The sequence below is a fragment of the Physeter macrocephalus genome, chromosome 9 (genome assembly GCF_002837175.3).
Source record: "Physeter macrocephalus isolate SW-GA chromosome 9, ASM283717v5, whole genome shotgun sequence".
NCBI lineage: Eukaryota > Metazoa > Chordata > Mammalia > Artiodactyla > Physeteridae > Physeter > Physeter macrocephalus.
Genome location: NC_041222.1, coordinates 68,085,940 through 68,111,105, shown reverse-complemented (window position 1 = coordinate 68,111,105; position 25,166 = coordinate 68,085,940). Strand labels below are relative to the sequence as shown.

The following is a 25,166-nucleotide window of genomic DNA, read 5'->3' as shown; positions in this document are numbered from 1 at the left end:
GAACTAAAGACTGAACTTGTGATACACTGTGGGTAGAAAAAGAGAAGCCAGTAGCCTAAACAAAAAGCAATCCAGATGTTGAAATTCAGAGATGGAAAAGAGATTTGGGAGGGAGATTGTGATCAGTGTCAGTAAGTACATGAGGGGTTAAGGAATGGAAAGTTAGGAAAGCTTTTGGATTTGCTTTGAAAGATGTTAGTAGTGACTTTTTTGACATCACATTTTCTTAGAAAATGATAGAAGAAGGTAAATGAGAGGAGACAGATGAAGAGTTTTTTTAAGAAATGGATGAGGGAAAGGATTATAGACTACTGTGGCACTGAAGGCAAGAGGAAAAAGGGCGACAGCCATAAGCGATACAGTGTCTAATAAAGCGGATGTATTTTACTCCTTGGCTGGGCCAGAGGTTGATTTGTTGGTTTAGTTATTTTCACCCTAAAGTCATTTAAAGTTGAAGAAAAATAAACAAAGGGGTAACACTGCTGTTAGTAGAAGGTTAAGTAAGAAAGTTTTTCTGTAGAGTTAAGTAGGATTAGTACAGTTGAAAGTGGCTAACTTGCCTCCCCTACCCCAAAATTTCACAAAGAGAAATTATGGAAATGAAGTCATTTTTCTGAGAATAGAGGCTGGGACTGCCATCTAGTCCAGAGGTGAAGCTGTTTTTTTCTTGATTCGGGTTACATTGCTAGTTAATGGCATAGTAAGGACAGGCTCCATGCATTTCTGATGAACGGATATCGAGCATCTAGTATTTTCTAAGCCCTATGCTGGGTATTTGAGCCCTTTATAAATTAAACAGTTTACTACCCTTCTTTATAGCATAATACCTATGTGTGTGATATTCACTTTAAAAGTGTATGCTATGTCTGTAGATTTTTATGATGGCAAATATTTAATTTGGAATTGAAAATTGTGTTAAATATGTATTTCTTTGTTCTTTGCCAGTAACTTTTTCCTTAAATAGTCTTTTCCCACACTTTCCATTGCTTTCGAAAGTAATAGAGGGTAGTGTGCTGAAATCAGCATAGTTCTATACTCAGAAATAAATACGTAGTAACATTTTTCATATTCACAAATACAGATTTTTTTGCTTTGGATCATTGAAGTGTGATAATGTTAACCTACTGTGGCAGTGACTTAAAATCAGTTTCTGTTTCCTTATAGTGATGGTATTATTAGAGTGTTTACAGAATCAGAGGATCGGACAGCAAGTGCTGAGGAAATCAAGGCTTTTGAAAGAGAACTCTCTCAGGCAACCATTGATTCCAAAACTGGTGATTTAGGGGACATTAATGCTGAGCAGCTTCCTGGGAGGGAACATCTGAATGAACCTGGTAAATATTTCAATGTATCTAGTAGTAAAAAATGCTACCATGTTTGCCTTTTGGAGTAATGAGTGACAAGAAAAAAAGATTGTTTTGTTGAGTCATTCAGTAGTATTATTCTCATAGCCAGGTACTGATCTTTGAGACTTTTTATTATGCATAACCACAGTGAAAAATCATGTTCGTTTTGCCTCTGCCTCATAGTTTTAAAGACTTTGAGCTAAGTTCCCCATAAACACGAATCTTTTTTTCTTTAAATAAATCACCTAATACTTAGCTCATATATAGTAGGTGTTCGGAAGTCACTCATTTAATACCTTTTGGTTGATTGGATTCTCTGAGAGGTTGTACAGACTAAAAATAAAAATGAGTTTAAAAAAAGCAATGTCTGCTTAATGAGTTAGGGATCATTTGAGTTTAAAATCAGAGGACAGTAGTTGTCTCAAATGAAATCTTAGGTTGGATATATCCATGATCCCTTGGTCCGTGGACCCCTGGGGATTCTGAGATCCCTTTAGGATATCCATGTGGTCAAAGCCAGTTTTATAATACTAAGATGTTATTTGCCTTTTACACTGTGTTATCATCTACATTTATGGTATAAAAGCAGTGGTGGGTAAAACTGCTGGCTCCTTAGTACATAGATCAAGGCAGTGGCACCAAACTATTCAGGTAGTCATGGTGTTCTTCACTGGTATGCAGTCGTCATTAAAAAACAAAAAATACCATCTGCCCTTAAGAGTGTCCCTGATGAAGCATTAAAAATTAATTTTGTTACATTTTGGCCCTTTAGTACATGTCTTTTTTAACATTCTGGATGACAAAATGTAAAGTACACATACAGTTTACCGAAGTACCATGTGCCTCAGGGATAAGTACTTCTGCAGTCATTTGAGTTGCAGGCTGAGCTCTCCCTTTTTTCAGGGAATGCCATTTTTATTTCAAAGAACGACTACGGTTATTCAGGCTTAGGTATTTGGCAGATTTTTTTTGAAAATGAGCAAAGCGAGAATGTCACTTTAAGGAAAAGAACTGACAGCATTTGTTGCCAAAGATAAAATTCAGACTTCCAAATGAAAATTGAAATTTTGGAAGACTTGTGACATTAGTGGTAATATTAATAAATGCAGTTTTTTTATATTGAATAATGTGTAATCATATGGAAGATCTGCATAGCTCAGTGAATCAGTATTTTCCAAATGACCAGTTCATGGTCTTACAAAATCATACATGGGTAAAAGAACTGTTCAAAGTATAAGATAGACCAACGGATTTTAGTATAATAGAGCATGAAAAATTCATTGATACAGTTTCAGATTCTAAATTTGTAACCTTTAGGATCTACTACTTGTAGAATATCCACATTTTTCTGAAAAGGCTATTAAACTAGTCCTCTGTTTCTCAACTGTATTATCCGTGTGACGCTGGATTTTCTTTGTATACATCAACCAAGCAACAGATTGCAACAGGTTAAATGCAGGGGCAGGTATGATAATCCAGCTGTCTTCTATTAAGAGAGACAGTAAAGAGATTTACAAAAATGTACAATGCCAGACTTCTCACTAAATTTTTAAAACTATACTTATTTTTCATTGAACTATTATTTATTCAATATGTAATGGATCTATTACTGTTTTCCATGAAGTAAATATAGTTTTTGCTCTTCTCATTTTTAATTTCAAATTCAATAAATCAACTGATATAACCTACATTTAAAAAAAGCTGTTTGGGCTTCTGAATAACATTTCTGACTGTAAAGAAATATTGAAACCAAAAGTTTGAACACCACTGTATTATTTCATGTTTTTAATATTCTTACAGTTCTTTGCAAAAATGTAATCTTTTTGTCTCTATATATACACAGTCAATAAATATTTACTAGGTACCTACTGTCTGCCCTGCATTGGTCTAAGCTCTGGGGAATACAGATAACAAAAGGGACAGAAATCTCTGTTTTCACAAATTTATGTTCTACAGGAGGAGACAGATAATTAAAAAGTTAGTAAGTAAATATACAAGTATGTCAGATAAGTACTATGGGAAAAGTAAAGCAGGCGTTGAGTTTTAATAAAAAATAAAACAGGAGTTTTAAATTCAGTTGTCAGGAAATGTATAATACTTAGGATAGCACTGGTTGCTGTAATAGATAAATCCTAAAATGTCAGTGGTTTAACACAAGAGAAGGTTATTTGTTGCACATTTAAAGTTCAGTTGACAGCAGGGTATGCTGGAACATGTTTGTAGAATAATTTTACTCCTCTAGGTCATTCAGGGACCCATGCTGAAATCACCATCTTTATCATGTGCTTGCAGGGTCCCCTTGGTTATAGATATTCAGCCACCAGAGAGCATAAGAGGGGAGGGTAGAAGATGATGGACTAGGCCTAGAACTGGCATTTATCACACCCACCCAGATTCCACTGACCATTACTCATTGTGTAATCTAGGGACTACAAAATGTAAGGGGGCGGAATAAGGTAGTCTTCGACTAGACAGCTACAGCTCTACCTATTGGAATAGGAGCAGGAATCTCTGGAGGACAGCTAGCACTCTGCCACTGAAGGCCTTGCTGAGAATGTGGCTTTCAGGTAAAGTCCTTAAGGAGACAAGGGAGCAAATCTTGCTAACATCTGTGGAGAATATCATAGGCAGAATAAACAGCCAGTGTTATAGACCCTAGGGGGCTCCAGGGCCTATAGTAGGAGGCCATTGAATCAGTCCAACTGAGAAATAATGGTGGTAGGAGGCCATTGAATCGGTCCAACTGAGAAATACTGGTGGCTTGTACCAACGGGTAGCAATGGAGATGGTGAGAAGAGGTAGTCTTTTAGCTATATTTTAAAGATAGAGCTGATGGAATTTGCTGAAGGATTAGAATTGAGAGAAAGGAATCACACTCTTCTACTCTTTTTGGCCTGATCAGCCAGAAGAATGGAGAATCATTTACTGAAATGAAGTATTGTCCGAAGATACTCGTTAATAAAACTTGATTTATTTTCGACCAGCCAGCTACTTTTTAGTAGAATCACATCTTTTTAACCATCCTTTATTTAATAGAGTTTTTTTAAAAAAAATAAGTTTATTTATTTATTTATTTTTGGCTGTGTCGGGTCTTCATTGCTGCGCACGGGCTTTCTCTAGTTGCGGCGAGAGGGGGCTACTCTTCATTGCGGTGCGTGGACGTCTCACTTCTCATTGCGGTGGCTTCTCTTGTTGCGGAGCACGGGCTCTAGGCGTGCGGGCTTCAGTAGTTGTGGCACGTGGGCTCAGTAGTTGTGGCTCGCGGGCTTTAGAGTGCAGGCTCAGTAGTTGTGGCACACGGACTTAGTTGCTCCACAGCATGTGGGATCTTCCCGGACCAGGGCTTGAACCTGTGTCCCCTGCATTGGCAGGCGGGCGGATTCTTAACCACTGCGCCACCAGGGAAGTCGCAATAGAGTTTCTTTTAAACCATTATTTTCTGTTTGGCCAGTTTCCAGTAGAATTACATTTTAAAATATTTTGTTTCATAAAATTTTCTATTAAACCAAAATACATATTCTCTTTTATATATAAGCTTTAATGTTAAAACTTTTCTATCTGATGTTTGTAAATTTTACTCTGCCATTCTCTCTTTGATTCTTAAAATTTTTATTTTAAGGTACTAGAGAAGGACAGACTCGCCTAATCAGAGATGGGGAGAAAGTCGAAGCCTATCAGTGGAGTGTTAGTGAAGGGAGGTGGATAAAAATTGGTGATGTTGTTGGCTCATCTGGTGCTAATCAGCAAACATCTGGAAAAGTTTTATATGAAGGGAAAGTATGTCAACTTCTTTCTAATTGCTATTATCTTAAAGCATTAGACAAATTAAAAGTTTTCGTTTCCCTTTCCCCGTGCTAATAAATTTTCTTTGGTGTTTTGACATTTAAAAATAGATTTCAATGGGGAGAATCTCAGTCTTGAAGTAGATTTTTTTTTTTTTAATATCTTTGCATGTAGATAGAGCTGCATTTGTGATGGACACAGCCATTATTTGCCTTTTGGTAGTTACATAGATAAGCTGTTCCCGACCATTTTGGATTAGACGCTTCTGTGTCACCTTTCATCTAATGCTTTGTGCCTAGCTATATTTAACTTGACAGGCCATGAGGGACCCTGCAGGGCTGTGCTTATAATGCCAGCATGTTTTCATGAGTAGGGTAAGGTAACAGCTAATACTTTTGGCCTTGAGATCAACTAATTGGAAACCATCCTTTGGTCTTACAATTAATATGTAGTAATAATCCATCCCTCACATCTACCTGCTGGTGAACTACTGTTCTTGCACCACATGAATATGGTTGCTATTAAACATTATTTGCCAAGTGGAAGATTTTAAAATTGTGCTTTGGAGAAAGTTTAGCACTATAATTATTAAAATAAATCTGTGTTATGTATGTCATAAATTTATGTGAACAGATAGTAATCACTTATCTCCTTTTTATATTCCTATTAAAGGAGTTTGATTATGTTTTCTCAATTGATGTCAACGAAGGTGGACCATCATATAAACTGCCATATAACATCACTGATGATCCCTGGTTAACTGCATACAACTTCTTGCAGAAGAATGATTTGAATCCTATGTTTTTGGATCAGGTGGCTAAATTTATTATTGATAACACAAAAGGTCAAATGTTGGGACTTGGGAACCCCAGTTTTTCAGATCCGTTTACAGGTAAGTTAGGGTTTGTATTAAGTCTTATATACTTCCACCAATGTTGATTTTTTTTTCTTTATTTGTTGTGTTTAAACACCTATTATGATTAGCTGTTTAAATAAAAACCAAGATCTGCAGCAGGCTTTTGCTGCAAATATATATTTTTGAGGCTCAAATTATATAGTAATTTTGTATTTATGGAGACAATTGTAAATCGTTCTCTTTCAAAAATACAGCCACACTGTAAACTAAATAAAATTAAACTGAAACTAATTCATTCGTTTGAAATGAAAAGAAACCTGTAAGTTCCTTCATGTTATTGCTTCTTTTTAAAATATATATTTTGGTGAAATTTAGTAAATAGAAATTGTTTTCACATGAGGCTAAACTAGTTAGTTATGCATCAAATCTAGAACTGAACTATGGGTAGTTTTAGTTTACATGTTATTTGTATTCCACATGTTCATTTTAAGTCAGTTGTTTATAACATAGTATACAGCGTCTAAAATGTTATTAATGGGATTAGGTTCTCATGCCAGTAGTATTATAATCCCAGTAGTATTAGTCTGAGTCTGGGATCCTTGGAAATGGAGTTTAATTCTAGAAGTATTAGCCTGAGCTCTGGGCCCTGGGAACTGAGGCCATGGTATGGGATAGATATAGAGCTGGCCCTATATCTGTCTTTTCTTAGATATAGGGCTAGCTCTAAATAAAAATTTGAAATTGACACTTCATTGTTAATGGGTTCCTATTATTTCTGACTCTATCTTTCATGTACTAGTGCTCTTCCTTGTTTTGCAAGGATCCCATATCCTCTTCTTGTCCCGGGTCTTTTTTTTCTCTTCTTCCCTCACAGATGCTTCATGCTCCTAAATTATCTCCTCTCCTTCTAGTTCAAAATTCCATTGTTTGTTCACATAATAAAGTTAATCTCACCTGCATATTGACTTAAACAGATTATCAGACTGATTCACTACAAACTATAAATGATAGGACCCTCCCAGCAGATGCACTTGACAGAACAAGGAAAAAAAAATGTTTATTACCTGGATATTTCTGTTGGTTGGAATATCAGTCTACAGTACAAAAGAGTACTGTACTTTATAAGCTATCTTGTGGGATGGAGGACAGATATTAAAGCAGCTGGCTCTGTCTGGAAATCTAACAACGATTTGGCTTTTTTGCTCTTCTGAAACTCTATCAGCATCCTTAGATATATCTTTCTGTAGACGCCTCTGATTATTTCCTTAGAGATACTAACAAAACGTACTCACACACACCACACATTTGTAAATGTATAAATGGGAAATCTGTTTCCTTTGAATCACTCATCCCCTTTGTAATTTTCTCCAGTAGGTTGTAAGCTTCAGTGGATACAAGCAATCTTGTTCCCTGCTGGATCTCAGCACTGAATGCACTGTTTGACACATGAATTAATGAACCCAGGGGTTCTCTAAAAAATTCACATTTCTTGCCAGTGGTTTGATAGCAACAACAGCGGCAGGAATTCTAGTGAATTTGTATAGGAACAGGAACTGATTGTATGTGTATATTATTTAGGTCAGAGACCAACTGCAATTTATCTTTTTATATTTGAATTCCTAGTTATTTTAATATTTAAGTGCAGAAGCTAAGATATAATAAAGGATTAAAGTTAACAAAAACAAAACTTGGAGAACACTGAAATTTTAGTTTCTTACTAACCTTTCCAAGTATAAGACTTCTGACTATAACTCCTCGTATTCTGTCATGGGACGGCCTTGCTCTTTTATTTCTCCCCACATTTAGAGTCTTCTGATGTAAGCATTGTGCCATTTATGAAATTCAGGATTCTGGCGTACTTCAGATTTTTCTTTGTTTGCATGCACAGGTGGTGGTCGGTATGTTCCAGGCTCTTCATCAGGATCTTCTAACACACTGCCTGCAGCAGATCCTTTTACAGGTGGGAAGCAGTTTTGATCAATATGTCTTTCTTCACTAAATGTATAACATTTTGTATTATATAGCTTTACATTTTGAAGATATTATCCAATAACTGATAATTCCCTTATCTGTGTTTCCAATTTTGATGGATCTCCTTTTCTTTAACTTCTAATTTTTTCTTTTTCCTCGAGTACTTTTATAGCTTTCCTCATGACTTTTAATAACATATTATTAAAATTCATCATTTTCTCCAGTGGTCCTTCCTGAAAGGAGAGCAGAGTCATTAAGAGCATAGATTTTAGAGTCAGACAGACCTTGGTTCAAAATCTGGCTCTACCACTTACTTGCTATGAGAAGTTGGCAAGTTACTTAACCTGTCTGAGCCTATTTTTTTTATCTGTGAAATTAGATAATAGGGGAATCCACCAACCAAGACACAGCATGAGTGCTATCACTGGCGAGATGCTACTGATCACGAGCAGAGAAGGAGCCATGTGAGTCCCTGAGATTGGATGGAGCAGTGCAGTCAAGAAGTTTGCCCAGGCATAATTTGCCTTTAGCATGGAAGGAGACAGTCCACCCAGCTACCCAGGATTAGTCTTCCTAATCTAAGTTATTAATGGCCTTCATGAAGCCCTGGAAGTGTTGGTGTCTCTTCAAAGTGACTTTATTTACCAAAGGTATGCATGCCTCAGCATCAACACTACTGGAAAAAAATTGGACTTTAATGCAACTGAAGAAATCTCTGTTTTCAGAATAGCATTTGATGTATTTTATGATGCTGTTGTTGGATCTTCAGCCAGAGTTCCTGGACAATATACCAAATTTGGGAAGAAATTCGTAGTATTTATGGTATCTATTGGCCTTGCAGACTTAGTACTGTGAGCTCTAAAAGTGACCGTATAGTCCTTTCTAAACCATAGATGGGACCAACAGACAACCTTGGGTCAGTATCATGAAGTTGTGAACTGCTCTCAGTGAGCTTCCCTTCTGAGAATGCATTGGTGGCCCAGATGCAAATAAATAGCTGTACCCTGTGCAGTGTACCAGTGTACTACAGAAACCAACTATCAAGCTAAATGTTGTGATAGCATGATGGCTATTAAGGAAGTCTTTGGTGACCCTGAAAAGGCAGTAAAGATCTGAAGAGTAGATAAGATGATAGCTTGCTCTGTCAGCATATTCAGGCACAGTGATGCTCTGAAACTTAGAACAACAGAGTTCCTGAATCTCATTAGCAGCTTTTTTTTTTGGAACAGAAAGAATATACCAAGCTTCAAACAGTACCAACAAAATCAAGAGAACAACTGGGGCCATCGTAACTGGAGCATGTCTCACTGTTGCACAGTGTCAGTAACTCAGAAGATGCACTGATGATGGAGATATGCAAGATAGCATACTAAAAGTTCAAGAGAATTATGGAATTAATAGGTTAACTGAACCACACTGTTATAAAAGATAGGTAAAAACGTTTGCCGTATTGAGATGTTATAAAATTTAAGTGGTATAGTACATATAAAGTGTTTAGCAAAATGCCTGGAATATATTTAAGCCCTCAATATATGTTAGCTATTACTATTGTTGATGTTGTTCCTCCAGTTTTACCAACAGCACTGGGGCCAAAACATTCCCCATCTTGCTTCTAACTTAAGGTCAATCTTAATTCTTTTTTCTTTTCCTCATTTATATGATTCTCAGACATTTAATGTCAGAATCCTATGGGATGCTTGTTTAAGTTAGTTATTGAACGGTCCCACACAGAGATTCTGATACACTAGATTAGTGAGGAGGTTAAAAATACTCAGAGTCAGATCCCTTCCCCAGGAATTCTGATTATATGGTCTTGGATGTGGTTTGCTGTTTAGGTAGTTTTAAAAGCTCCCTATTGGTTTCTAAAGTGAAGCTAATTTGGAGAACTACTAGGCTATTATGGGCAGGCCCTGGGAGTCTGCATATTGAACCAGTGACTCTTATTCAAGTGGTCAGAGAATCACATTTGGAACAGTGTAGGACTACCTTCTGCCTCATAATAATGCCTTGGGCAAATTATTCAGCCTTTCTCTTCTAAAATATTATATAATAATGATCTCTAATTAATATTTAAATGATTCATGCATATAAGATGCTTAGCATGCTAGCCAGCATATGGTAAAAACTCAGCAAATCCACTTATTCTGTGTTCTTCATTATTTTAATGAATCCTGTTCATATCTGCAGTTTTGTTTTTTAGTTTTGTTTGCTTTTTCTGTATCTGTTGCACTGGTTATACCAACTCCTGAATATTAAGCTTAGAAGGGCTAGAACAATAGCTCATCTTTCTTCTTCCCTCAAAGGCTGATCCAGGACTCCGAACATCTCCAAATCCTGCTGATTCTCTCTCTGCACTTGTTTTTCCTGTTTCTTTCTTTCTTTCTTTCCATTTTCAATAAAGCAGCTACAAGTATTCTCAAATGTGAGACTGGGCTATTATCATTAGCATCCCTAACTCTTACCTGGTTTCTTTTCTTTTTGTCTTATGTGCCAACTAATCCCATCTCTATTTCAATAAAATAGTGTTCACATTTCATTATGGAAACTTTTGACTTTTTTTCTCTCCTATCTATTAATGCTTTTGTAATTCGTTAAACTTCTATAATTATAGTATATAAGGCATGTAATATTTATTTATAACTTGAGAATTACTTTTCCGGCTAATTTTATTGAGATCTAACTGCATGCCAGATAACTGTTCTAAGCATTTTGCTGTATTAAATTTACAGCTGTTTTATTAAGATATTCTGAAGTGTGACTAATAATGAAAATAAGTCATTCTGTGTAAAGAAGGAGCAGTTTGAACTTTATCATTTGCCATTACCTGTGCTTACTAGGAGTATTATTGCATTTTAGGTGGTGGTCGGTATGTACCAGGGTCTGCAAGTATGGGAACTACCATGGCTGGAGTTGATCCATTTACAGGTACACATTTTTCATTTCCTCTTTTTTTTTTTAATTCATTAGTACTTTTATGTAATGAAAGTTTAAGGAAATTGGCATCTTCTTCTTGCTGGAAAACTTTTTATACAGTAAATCAAGACTAAACTTTTGACCTGGCTTTTAGAGTGTTCTCAGAATTGTGTCATTACTGTACATTAGAATCATCTGGGGAGCTTAGGAAAACTACTTCAACCTCATCCCCAGCGATGCTCACTTGATCTAACGTTGCTCTGGGTTGGGGTCTTAGCAAGAGTAGTTTTATAATTTTCTCATGTGCAGCCAGGATTGAAAACTGCTGTTCTACTGTGTTAAGGCTGGTTTCCTTACTATCCTTACAAAATCTGAGTTATTCCCATCTCCTCTGCTTCATTCTTATTTACTTAATGTGTTTAGAATATTATTTACTACATTACACATTGAGAGGACTCAGGAAAGAATTTGCTTTTACGATTTAGGCCTGGAATAGTTGGCTTTCCCCTGAGCAACTAACTTTTTTTATTCTTAGTATCCAGCCTAGACCCTGACACATCTTACTTGTTTAGCATTGTTGAATATATGCAGGCATACTTTTTTACTCTGTATAGGCTGCTATAAAACGCAGAACTGAATTTGTGGTTCACCTCTTGTAAGCTTGACAGATCTCTTGGCATATATATTTCCCTATTTATTATTTTATACAAGAGAATATGTGTGACATATATGTTATTGAGCATAATAAAATATTCATAAACCCACCACTCTACTTGAGAACTAAGTTGGTATATGATTTTTTAAGCTATTTTTTCATTGTGAAAGTAACATTGGTTGGCAGTATTGAAGTTTAATATAGTAAGTAATTAAGATTAAGGACTGTGGAGTGAGAATGCTTAGATTCAAATCTCAGTTCCACTACTTTTTTTTTTTTTTTTTTTTTTTTCGGTACTCGGGCCTCTCACTGCCATGGCCTCTCCTGTTGCGGAGCACAGGCTCCGGACGCGCAGGCTCAGCGGCCATGGCTCACGGGCCCAGCCGCTCCGCGGCATGCGGGATCCTCCCGGACCGGGGCACGAACCTGTGTCCCCTGCATCGGCAGGCGGACTCTCAACCACTGCGCCACCAGGGAAGCCCCCACTACTTTTTATGTGTTTTACCTTGAGCAAGTCATTCTGTTTCTGTGCCTCTTTTTCTCATTTGTAAAGTTATATCTACTTCTAGAAATAAGAGTTTAAAATTACAAAATATATGTAAATCATTTTATACGGAATAAATTCTTAGTAATGTTTTACCTGTTGTATTACAAAAGAGTCTTAAAGTTAACAGTGCTTCCTCTCATTTTTAAGAAATTAAAGTTTTTAACAGTTTGGTGTATGTAATGGACCTTTGTATACCTTATCTAAGCCACTGTCATCTCTCACCTAGACCAATGAAATAATGGCCTCCAAATTGGTCTCTCAGTCGTCCTCTGTTTATGCCCCTCGCTTGATTAAAACCCTGTTATAGCTTCCCATTGACTATTTTCTCTTGCCTTGCATCACATTCCTCTCTGCCTTTTTTCTTCCATACTGGCCTGCATCAGTGTCTTGAGCATGGCATGCAGTTTTCTACCTCAGGAGTTTGGTACCGCTGTTCTCTTTGGGAATATTTGTGCCCTCTACTTTGCTATTTTGACCACTAATTATTGTTTGGCTTTTTCCCTCCTTTTTCTTTTTTATTTAATTTTGCAGTGTAGTATTTATTAAATGAATTCAGTGAAACTTCCTGGATATACACATAAACCTCTTGCTAGATCCTCTAGTCTATCATAAGCTCTCAATGCATCCTATACTTTTCCTTCAGAGAACTTTTCATTGTACTTAATTGTTTGGACGATATTTGATTTGCAATCTCCTTACCACAACTAGACTCTAACAACCAGGAGTACAGGCAGTGTCTTTGATCATGTCAATAAATATTTTATGCTTTCTAAGCAATTAGAATTAATTTTGTGCGCTTACCTCATTCTTCATTTATCTACCTTCCCCCTTTCTATTCCTAATATACTCAGAAGATTAAAATGTTTTATTCATATTTTTGCAAAATACCTTCATTTTACATCAGAACAAAAATGTTGTATAAATTAAGATTTGAAATGAATGTAAGACATAAATTAGATTTAAATTATGCTTTAGTTGAAGTAGCTTTATTCACTGAATATTGTTGAATTTTCATCTTGTGGCAGTTTTTTGTTCATCATCAGATACTGAGTTAGTGTTACTATAATGGGGACTTAAGAAGTAAATACGTATGCCCTTCAGGAGCTTACAACTTGGGAGGGATTTATAAAAATGATGTAGAAAATGATTGGAGAAAATGACAATGCCTACTACATGATTTGGAATGAGAAAAGAGAGATCAGTATGCCTGGAGAAGAAGGAAATGGAAAGTTTCATAATTGTTTTGTGTTCTTTGATCTTTTAAAAACTTTCAATTTAGATTGAATCTTAAAAGTATGAGAGAAGTAGAAAATATGAAACGGAAAGGCTTTGTTTTACATTGACGCTCCCATTCCAAAAACTAAAATTTATTATATTAACAAATATATACAGTATATAAAATCTTATGGATTTCTTTTCTTTTTTTTTTGAAGTTGGTTGTTATTTTATTGCATGCACTGAATAGTTACGTATCTCAGTAATTTTGAAAACAAAAGTCAGTTAGAAAAATCTTGCTTTTGACCACTCTGAATGATTTTCACCTTCTATTCTGTAAATAGGGAACAGTGCCTATCAATCAGCTGCATCTAAGACAGTGAATATTTATTTTCCTAAAAAAGAGGCTGTCACTTTTGACCAAGCAAACCCTACTCAAATATTAGGTAAGTGTATTTTAATTTAATAGTTTTCTTACATATCCACAGACTCCTTGAGTTGCTCTCAAGGCTGTTTCTCTCCTAAGCATGTGCTGGGAACCAGGTGCTTACATGATAGAGACTTGTATTTTGGTATTACACAACTGAGTCAACTAAAAATACACGATCTGATAATGGACATTAATACTTTATAAGAAACCTTACACAAATATAAGTAAATGCTTTTTGATGACTTTAATGAGAAAAAAAAATTAAAGGGGAAAAATATCAGTCACAATTCCCTAAGCTCTTAACTGATTTCAGAAAAAGAATAATGAAAACGAATGAGTAAAGCATTTAAAAAACAAAGATCTTGTCTGTAAAAATGAAACTGCTCAGTTGGCTTTCATTGCTTTTTCTGTTAATGTTTTCCTCAAAACACAATGACTAGGTTTTGTTTTGGTTTTTGTTTGTTTATTTTTGATTGAGAGTATTACTAGCTCTGTTTTCCTCAAAGATTATGGTGAGAGTCTATTGAGATAAGATAACATACATACCTGAATATATGACAGGGGCATTATTGTTTTGGGGGGGTTTGTTTTGTTTCTCATCATCCTTCATACTATCTTTATAAAAATCGTTCATAGGTCTTTTCTTAATTGCTTTATTTTTGAACAATAAAGAAGGTATACACACTTTTAGACAACTTGACATTTTTAAACTCTTGTACAAATATAAAAGATCTCTTTTTGCATTCCCTTAATAAACTGTTTTAATATTCTGTTAGTGCTAAGCAATTTTTAATGCCAAAGAATAATGAAATAGATCCAAGTTTCCAGTTATGAGAGATAAAAATTTGTAAATTTGGACATTGTATCTTCTTAAACCTTTTGTGATGGAAATTTGGGCTTTTTTATGCTTTGAGATGAAAATTTTTGAGGAAATAGTGTTAGATGACTCAAAGTAACATTAATGATGACAAAGATGCTGATATTGAAGATGCATGTGAAGAGTTTGAAAGAAATAGTTTCATGAAATGTCAATATGGTGGGAAGCAAATTAAATATGTTTTTTAAAAAATGTGATGTCAGATGTATAGATGAAACTAAGTCAATAAATTAAATATAAATACACATTTAGCTTTTTGACTTTCATTGGCAGTCATAGAAGTTGCCATAAGTTGGCTAAAAGTTGTTATAAATTTTCTCTCTGAGAAAGTAGGGGATTATCTTATATATGACATAATATTACTTTGAAAAGCATTCAAAGTGATAACAAATATGGTATACTTAAAAACTCATTCAAAGCAAAAAGCTTTAGAAGATCTTAGAAGACAACAGGTAAAATAAAGATCATCACAGTAATCTTTCTTTTTCTATACTGTACTCAGCTTAAAATTACTCCCAAGCCTTATTCTTGTTTTATGGTCTTTGATAATTGCTGTGAAAAGTCTTACCTCCCCATGATGTGTGGTAGAGTACTCTTATTGAAAATGTTGGCATTTATGTGATATATCTGCCTAATTACAGTTAGCGAATATTGAAGGTTTGGATTTGGGTTCTAGGTAAACTGAAGGAACTTAATGGAACTGCATCGGAAGAGAAGAAGTTAACTGAGGATGACTTGGTACTTCTTGAAAAGATACTGTCTCTAATATGTAATAATTCTTCAGAAAAACCCACAGCCCAGCAACTTCAGATTTTATGGAAAGCTGTTAACTGGCCTGAAGGTACAGAAACACTCTTTAAAATGTAACTAGAAAGCAGAAAGTATATCTTTTAATTTCTATCCATACTACTGGTGTTTCTAGATTAAATAAAAGTTGACATGTTAGTTGAAATTCGCATTGGGAAAAACTTCACAAAAAGGATTCACTATACCACTGTAACTCATAGTCTTGCTTTGGTCACATACCTTAAGAGAATCTGAAGGTAATGTAATGATCCCATACATAGACCATTTTGTTTACTCTTTCAGAGCATTTGTGGATTCCCTACAAGCCATCCACAAAACTCTATCTGACCTGTTAAACATAGGCTACAAACATTTGCTATGTATGTTTTCTTTTATTTAGTTAATTAGTTCTTTTTTATTCCAAAAGTGTCCTCTTCCCCATTATTTTTTCATGTAATTGATGTATTGGAGAAAAAAATCATTTTTCCTGCAAAATGTCCCATATTTTGAATTTGGCTGATCACTTAATGTGTTCCTCCATCTGTTTTTCCTGCTAGACATAATTAGATTCTGGTTCAGTAGTTTTTTTCAGGTGAATATCCTTTATAAATGATGTTGCATACTACCTTTATATCACAGAGCCCATAATTTCTGCTTTCCTCACTTTTAATGATGTTAAGATTGTTTAGCGCATTCATTTACATGGTGTCTACCCAGTCCCTTAAATATATATCCTTCCACCAATGTGTATAATAAGCATCCTATTGGCATTTGTGAACTGGAATTCTCCTATAAAGAACTTTCCCTCAATTCTTTGGTCTTGTTTTAGGATTTTTTAAAAGTAAGGTCCCAATCCTTTGCACAAAGATTTATTGAATACTCACTGTATGTCAAGCTATTTTAATAACCCGGGAGAGTTACCATATTTTTAAAGTAATGTGATCTTGTAGCAATAAATACAGTCTCTATAAATATGAAAAATCAGTTAACACAGGTTTCAGAAGTAAACACATTTTGTAAAGCAGGCATATGATTTTTAATGTTTAAAATGTTTTTTTAACATTAACGAATTTTTCTTTTCAATAGATATTGTCTTTCCTGCACTTGACATTCTTCGGTTGTCAATTAAACATCCCAGTGTGAATGAGAACTTCTGCAATGAAAAAGAAGGGGCTCGGTTCAGCAGCCATCTCATCAGTCTTCTGAACCCTAAAGGAAAGCCAGCAAACCAGCTGCTTGCTCTCAGGACTTTTTGCAATTGTTTTGTTGGCCAGGCAGGACAAAAGCTCATGATGTCCCAGAGGGAATCACTACTGTCCCATGCAATAGAACTGAAATCAGGGACCAATAAGAACATTCACATTGCTCTGGCTACATTAACCCTGAACTATTCTGTTTGTTTTCATAAAGACCATAACATTGAAGGGAAAGCTCAGTGCTTGTCAGTAATTAGCACAGTCTTGGAAGTTGTACAAGACCTGGAAGCCACTTTTAGACTTCTTGTGGCTCTTGGGACACTTATCAGTGATGATTCAAATGCTGTACAATTAGCCAAATCTTTAGGCGTTGATTCTCAAATAAAAAAGTATGCCTCGGTATCAGAACCAGCTAAAGTAAGTGAATGCTGTAGACTTATCCTAAATTTACTGTAACAGTGGGCTAGGGGACTGAGATTTTAAATTGATAAGTATTTTTTTTTCTCACATTTCACATGACTGATTACAGATGATGAAAAGAATGCTGTGGATTAAGTAAAATTTCAGATCTTGTAAAGTGGGGGCAGGGGAGGGGAAACAAAGGAGAAATAAAATTTTTGCACTGATGAACTGTGAAATTTTCCTGGGTAATGGGGATAGGTTTTTTAATAGTTCAGAGATAAATTAAGAATGAGCTATGACCAACAGCAATACAACTACAGTGGTGTAGTTCCCTTACCTTAGCCAACTAGGAGAAGACAAGGGCTTTTATTTATGTAATCTGCTTTACTACTTATATACGCCAGACTGTTAATTGTTGGTGGTTGTCTTTTATTTAATTTCTGCTCTACTCATTTTCATTGCTGGATTCTTTCAACAGCACTGATTGATTTCAAGGTCTTGTTTTAGGACAACTACTTTAGAATTTTTAAAATTAAGTTTGTTATAAATTATTCCATATATTGAAAAGATATAATTTCTTCATTTAAGTCCTTTGTAAATAGAAAGTTTGTTTGATGGCTCATTTTTAGTTGAAGTAAAAGCAAGTTACTAAGCTGTGTTATGTGTATCAGTTCAGACAGATGAAGCCCCAAATTGACTACAGGCTTATGATCCAGTTTCTTTTCCCCTTCACTATTTGAGGTAACTTCATTATTCATTCCAATTTCAATATCTGATTGCCTATTTTTGGTCATTTCCATTATATCAAAGGAAATTTGGAATGTGTTGAATATTATCAGGCAGTTGAGCGAGCAAGAATACATCAAACTGTTATTTGCAAGTCCAGAGACTGTCATGGGAAATTAGTATTTTTGAGCCTCTAACATGGTCCGGTATAGTGCTAAACACTTTGATATTTAATTCCCAAATCCTGTTAAATGTAGGGTGATGTTATCTCTATTTTTAGAAGTAAAGATAGTGGGATGACTCATGATGGAAAAAAGGAAAAGTACAAACCATGCCATACTTCCTAGAGAGGGAGGGGACACAAATTTGTCTATGAACATCCTAGCAACTAACACCAAGAAGGAACCAACCCATTAATTATATAATTTATTGTGTCTAAGAGAACCTTAATTTCTTAAGAGAAGTGTGACTATTCTTAATCTAAAATAGTGAGCATCATTCCCAACATTTATGATATATAGAACCATGAATTTCCTGGCTTAATGCCAAATTGCAGTCTAAGAAGAACAGTTCTTCCCCAATAAGAGAGGAATTGTTTGATTGTCTAGATTAATCCAAGGAAAAACTTTTGGAATATCGAAAGAGAATGGGTAAAATGTAAATTGAGGGGATATGTATTTTGCTAAGTATTAAATTGCAATTTTCTGGTGTGTACCCAGACGTTAAATATTGTTTGTTGGTTCCATTAGTTACCCATGCTTTGCTTTTTGTTGAATTGGGATTTAGGGGGTTAAGTCAAAGTTACTGCGTTACTAGTATAACTGGGTCAGCCTGGTTCAGTGCTTACAATACAGTGCTTTCTTTTTAACATGTCATGTTTAGCATGCAATTGTAAGTACAATTTATCTGCAATATTTTGAAACACTAAGTACCATTGAATAATGGTAGGATGTAAAGTCTTCGTTAAGAATAGGAGTTTACTCTTCAAAATATAAGGGGTGGCAAATGGTAAACACTGTTTGCTTCCCATTAGTGTACAAGTGTTTTTATAACCACTTTTATTATACTGTTATGTTTATTGAAGAAAAATTACAAAATACAGTTTAACAAAAAGGAAAAAAAATCCCACTTGACAGATAAGTGATAAGTGGTGATCTAATTGTTTTAAATATTTTTTAAGTAACTTTTTTCCATGATTCCCTTTTTTTCTGAATAGAAAAATACACATTCATTGAATAAAACACACACACATTAAATAAAAATTGCCTATAATTCCACTACCCAGAGAGAATCATTCGTGACATCTTGTGCCATATCAATTGGTATGTAAACATGTTTTATTTTTTTAAAAAAGGATTGTATGATACACATTGTTCAATAACCTGATTTTTAAACTTGACATATAGTACACATATTTCCACCTTAATAAATATAATATTATGTTATATCGATGTGCCCATTTCCTATTATCTGACATTGTTTCCTATTTTCAGCTATCAAGCAATGCTATGGCAAATCTCACAAGTTTCTTACTAATTCCTTAGGATACATTTTATACTTGGAATTGGTAGGTCAAGTTAATGCACATTTTTAAACTTTGATAAATGTTGCCAAGTCACCTCCAGTGGTAAAAGTCCTTCATATTGCATTAGAAACAGTTGCCTGCAAAAGAGCTAAGTTATCGTCTCTAATTCATTAACTATTATAGTCCCTCTGGCATTACATTTTTAAAAATGAGCATTTTAGGGAATTCCCTGGCTGTCCAGTGGTTAGGATTCCACGCTTCCACTGCAGGGGGGCAGGGTTTGATCCCTGGTTAGAGAACTAAGATCCCCCATGCCACACGGTGTGGCCAATAAATAAATAAATAAATAAAATCAGCATGTTATGATTTTTTTTTCATGACTAGCTGAATTTATAACTAAATAACAATGTGACGAAATTTTTTTTATCTACCTCATAATCTTCTTAAAATAATGGAAGAAGCATAGCTACAAACCTCTTCACAAAGATAATTCTGGGGATAAGACTGGGTTATGGCTTCCTTAGCAGTTATCACTGTATATTATGGTTATTTTGTGAAAAGATAATAAAATGTATAGAGGATCATTTGTGACGTATCATCCTTCCTAGAGGTCTTGAGATACAAATTACCCACCTGAGAATAGGAACTGTTATTCAATCATTTAAAAAAATAATTTATAATTACTCTAATTTCTAGTGCATTTTTCTGTAGAAAATTATACACAGTATCTCAGTCTGTTTCGGCTACTACAACAAAAATACCATAGATTTGGTGGCTTAAACTACAAACATTTTCTTCTCACAGTTCCGGGGACTGGAAGGTCCAAGATAAAGGTGCTGGCATATTTGGTGTTTGGTAAGGGCCCACTTTCTGGCTCTTAGATGCTGTCTTCCTGTGTCCTTGCATGGCAGAAGGGAGGGGGGAGCTCTCTGGGGACCCCTCAATCCTGAGGGCTCCACTCTCATGATCTAATCACCTCCCAAAGGCTCCACCTCCAAATACTATCACGTAGGAGATTAGGTTTCAACATATTTTGAGGAGGCACATTCAGTCTGTAGCACACAGTGTAGTTGTCATTATAAATACAATTTTGAAGACTTTCATTTAACATCATTTTTCCATGTGTTTCCTTTCAATTTTTTAATGAAAATGTTCATACATAAAATGAACACTCATGGACTTGCCAACTAGGTTCTGCAGTTGTTAACATTTTGCCATATTTGCTTTATCTCTATTGTTAATACTTCCATTTGAAATTATTTAAAAATAAGTTACAAATAACACTTATCAACTAAATACTTCATTATGCATCTTTTAAGAAAAAAACATTTTAAAGAATATTCTTATTAATAACCACATACTAAAAGAATTAGTAATTTCATAAAATCTAATATCCAGTGTATATTCAAATTTCCTCATTGTCCTAAGAATGTTTTTTATAACTTGTTCTAAAGGATCTAATCTAAAAAATCAAGGTTTATGTATTGAATTTAGTTATTTGGTTATATGGCTGTTTGGTCTCTTAATCTACAACAGTTCCTCCATCTCCTTTTTTTTTTTTTTATCATTGACTTTGAAGTGTGTTGGCCAATCCAGAATGTTAACTACTCCCGTTTTGTATTTGTAAAAAATATTCTTATAACCCTACTGTATTATCTACTGTTGCTTAATAAATTACCTCAATACTTAGTGACTTAAAATAACACACATTTATTATCTCAAATTTTCTGTGAGTGAGGAATCCTGCCACAACTTAGCTGGTTCCTCTGCTTCCTTGTTTCACATGAGGCTGCAATCAAGGTGCCCACCAAGGCTGGGGTCTCATCTGAAGGCTAGACTGGGGAAGGATGCATTTTTTTAGCTCACTTACGTAGTGTTCAGTTCTTTTTGATTGCTGGATTAAGGACCTCAGTTCCTAGCTGGCTGTTGGCCAGAGGCTGCCATCAGTTTTGCCTGGTAGGCCTCCCTGACATGGCTAGTTGCTTCATCAAAGCCAGGAGGAGTCTGCTAGCAGGACCAACAAGAATCTTTATAATTTAATCACAAACATGACATCCCCTCAACATCAAGATACTCTATTGCTTGGAAGTAAATTACTCAAGAAAAGTGGATTACACAAGGTTTTGAATACCAGGGAGAGGGATCTTTGGTGGCCCTCTTAGAATTTGCCTGCCACACCTATTTCCTATAAACTGAAAGCTAAATCCAAAGGCTTGGTTAGATTGAAATTAGACTATTGTGGCCAGAATATTCACAGGTGATTAGTACTGGTTTTTTGTTTGATTTTTTTTTTTTCTTACTTGATTGCATCATATCTGAGCTTCCTTGATGATGTTTTCCTTCCCTTAACTAAAGGAGGTTAGGAGAATAAAAATGGTATAATTGGCATTCTAGTTACCATCTCAACAAAGATGGGGGAACATTTTTTTAAAGTTTTCTTGTTCTTAAATATTTTTCCACCTGTCTGCTTCCCAAAGTGGTTATCAGGTTTTATTTGTTTAATATTTGAAATTAGGATGCTTCTTTTCCAGGGATACTCTGAAAGGCAGGATCTTGACTTTGAGGGCAAAAGTAAACCACTTGTGCGTGTCATGGAGGAAAATAGCCTTCAGAATAAGGTGGGTAATGGAAGTTTTAGAGGAGAAAGTTGACCAACATACTTCTGTAAAGTAGGTAGGCTGATATTAATGCTAGGCCTAAGATGAATTCCTGGGACTTAAAACTTGACCCTGGGTTTCCTGGACACTTTATAATAAACCAGAAAAGTATAATGTCCAAGTGGCAATGATATTTTCATTAGATATGATGTGATAGAGATAACATCACTCTACATTTAAGGCATATGATATAGCAATGTTTACTCACTTGTTTGCAACTGTATTTAAAACCAACCAGTTAAGCAGCATTGCAAAGAACAGATGAATTTAAGTAAACTAAATAGCATGCATTAAGCAAGTACATTATGCTATTTCCTGTGTTTACCATTATTTCCATGGGGCAAGTACTGCTAGTAATCGTACTTTTACAGGTGACGAAACAGAGGTCAAGTAAATTTTTTTGACAAGTCAGTAGTAACAAAACAAAATTTTATTTAAAAAATGATGTGGGCAAAACTGGATATCCATATGGAGAAAAATCTCGATTTGTAGTAGCCACTTCACTTTATCATAATAGCAACTATGATGGTTGGTAGTGGCATGTAAGGTTGATACATAGAGCAGAAAAAGGTGGCCTGAAACAAGTCCTCAAACCACATTTCTTTCATTCTTGTGTCCTCAAAGGAACTAATAAATTCAAGAAATGTTTGCTTACATCTACATCATTTAAAATTTCAATAGTAAGAGCAACCAGAGATGCAGTGTAATATAGCAAAAGAGTACTGGCTTTGGAGTTAAAAAGCCATATAGTTCAGTGATATTTCCACCACTTACTAATGAGTTAAGGCAAGTTGCTTAACCTCAGTCCCAGTTTACACATCTCTACATTGAGATTTCATAAAATAGAAGAATAAGGTATTTGTGTAAAAGCCTAGCAAAATACGGGCTTCCCTGTTGGCGCAGTGGTTAAGAATCCACCTGCCAATGCAGGGGACACAGTTTCGAGCCCTGGACCAGGAAGATCCCACATGCCGCGGAGCAACTAAGCCCGTGCGCCACAATACTGAGCCTGCGCTGTAGAGCCTGAGAGCCCAACTACTGAAGCCTGTGCACCTAGAGCCGGTGCTCTGCAACAAGAGAAGCCACAACAATGAGAAGCCCACGCACCGCAACGAAGAGCAGCCCCCCGCTCGCCGCATCTAGAGAAAGCCCGCGCATAGCAATGAAGACCCAACGCAGCCAAAAAAAAAGCCTAGCAAAATATCTGTCACATGTGTTTATCAAGCGTTACTTTCAAAGATAACCAAGTCTAACATCTTCTGTAACAATGAAAGTGACTGCTGTGTACAAAGAATATTTAAAAGGAAAACAAAAATACTAGATTTTATTGCTACAGGGGGAAAAAGTGCCCATGTAGGTGGTAGGGGGTGGTGGTGTCCTGATGATTTTTTAATAAAAGCAGTTGGTTGGAACTCTAAACACAAATATCCTTACACTTCTTTATAATGCCATAGAACCTCACCATGAAATATAAAGGCATTTCTGTTAGAATATAAGAATCACATCTACCCTGCCTACAGCTGTAGCATTGAACAGTGACTCATTTGATATAAAACAGCGTTGAAGGTCCTTCTCATAACTAGCAGAGAAATACAAGGAAAGAGGGGGCAGGGGGCGTCTAGAAAGTATGCATATAAGTTAACTATAGCCACAGTAATACTGCACAGAAAAAAATAACAAAACTGATAGCATTTATTTAGCTCAGGAGTTACAAGTTTGGGGTTTGGCTGATCCTGGCTAGGCTCATTTGTGACTCTGCTGTACTCTGGACGTGACTGGATAGTGTAGCTGGGGCAGCTGAGCCCTATTTGTCTCCTCTTTCTCCTGGGACCAATGGGCTAGTCTGAGTATATAATTTTCACGGTGATGGTGGAAGCACAAGAGTGGACCATCCTAACTGCACAAGCTTTTTTTGAGACTGCTTGCTTCACATCTGCTAATATCCCCTTGGCTTCATAAAGTCATATGGCTGACTCCACTTTGCAGGAATTATGTCTCTAGTCAGTGGAAGAAGGACATTATCAAATTACATGGCAAAGGGAATGAATACAGAGAGGTGAAGACCTGGAGCCATTAATGCCATGTACCACAGTGGCGACATAGAAAGAAGCTCTGTGTGGATCTGCAACTTCTCAGTACAGAGTTTAACAAGCATTGAGTTTCTAGTATGTGCCAGATACTGTATTATATGTTGAGACTACAAAGATATGTAATACACCGCCTCTGTTCATGAGAACTAACAGTATTTTGAAGAAGATATTAGCAAGTGCCTGCAGTAGAGTTTTGGTTGCTCTGTAGGGAGAACAGTAGGTTACAAAGGAAAAAGTGGTTAATCTTAGCAGGGTTCAGAATGCAAGTGATTTGGAAGGGTTTTAAATAAGAAGTGATACTTGAAGTGAAACCTTAGATGTAGTTGAGATGAGTGGAGGTGGGGTTGAGGGTATATTTCTAGGAAAGATATGGAACATCTTACATGTCGTAAGTTGTATTAATTAGGACTCTAAGTTGCAAGTGACAGAAAGTAACAGATCAGCTTAAAAAAAAAAGAATTATTGGCTCACTGATGAAAAATGACACCATTAGGACTTTCTGTGTCTTGTTTCAGCAAGTGTCTCTTGTTGGTCTCATTCTCTTAGCATCCTTCCCAGGACAGGGAACACGACAACTAGCAGCTATGAGGTAACTTCCTTATAGTTCATCCTTTAAGATGAAAGAGCAAAATTCTCATCTAATGTCTCTTTATAAAATTCCAGAGAAGTACTGATTGGCCCCAGCATTAATGCATCCTGTCCCTAGCCAATCACTGTGATTAATGCTCACTGGGTTAACTCACTGAAGAGTAGTTATGAAAATGGCATATAAATCCCACTCTCTGTCCACCCTCCCATATATTTGTTCCAGGGCAGAAAAGCAGTCCTGCATCTGCTTGCAGAGCTTTTAAGTTCATAACAATATTTAGTGCTGGGCCTCTTAAGCTCTATAATATTGGGTTGAACCGTATGAAACTGCCACCATTCAACCAGTTTTGACTTACAAAAAAGGCAATTTCATATGGTTCAACCTAAATAGACAATGGCATCTCACTGACTCTAAGCCAACCTGTGATGTCTCTGTCATATTCACACCATGAGTCAAAGCCCTTTCCCTGTCCTCATGACCTCATTTAAGCTTAATTACCTCCTTAAACTCCCTACCCCAAATATAGTTATATTGGGTTAGTTAGGGTTTCTACATATAAATTTTGGAGGAACATAATTCAGTTCACAACAAGGTCACAACCA

General features: G+C 35.7%; 1 protein-coding gene across 1 annotated transcript in view; it reads left to right on the top strand.

Annotated features, from left to right (window-relative positions):
- The window catches only part of PLAA (phospholipase A2 activating protein), a 36,321-nt gene extending 19,112 nt beyond the window's left edge, over positions 1 to 17,209 (top strand). The window contains exons 7-14 of the mRNA XM_007108984.4: positions 1,165 to 1,334; positions 4,966 to 5,123; positions 5,802 to 6,021; positions 7,874 to 7,945; positions 10,813 to 10,881; positions 13,631 to 13,732; positions 15,270 to 15,434; positions 16,466 to 17,209. Of these exons, the coding sequence (XP_007109046.1) occupies positions 1,165 to 1,334; positions 4,966 to 5,123; positions 5,802 to 6,021; positions 7,874 to 7,945; positions 10,813 to 10,881; positions 13,631 to 13,732; positions 15,270 to 15,434; positions 16,466 to 17,031 (1,522 nt within the window). The 3' untranslated portion in view covers positions 17,032 to 17,209. The remainder of the gene's footprint in view (positions 1 to 1,164; positions 1,335 to 4,965; positions 5,124 to 5,801; positions 6,022 to 7,873; positions 7,946 to 10,812; positions 10,882 to 13,630; positions 13,733 to 15,269; positions 15,435 to 16,465) is intronic.
- Positions 17,210 to 25,166: the final 7,957 nt, after the last annotated feature.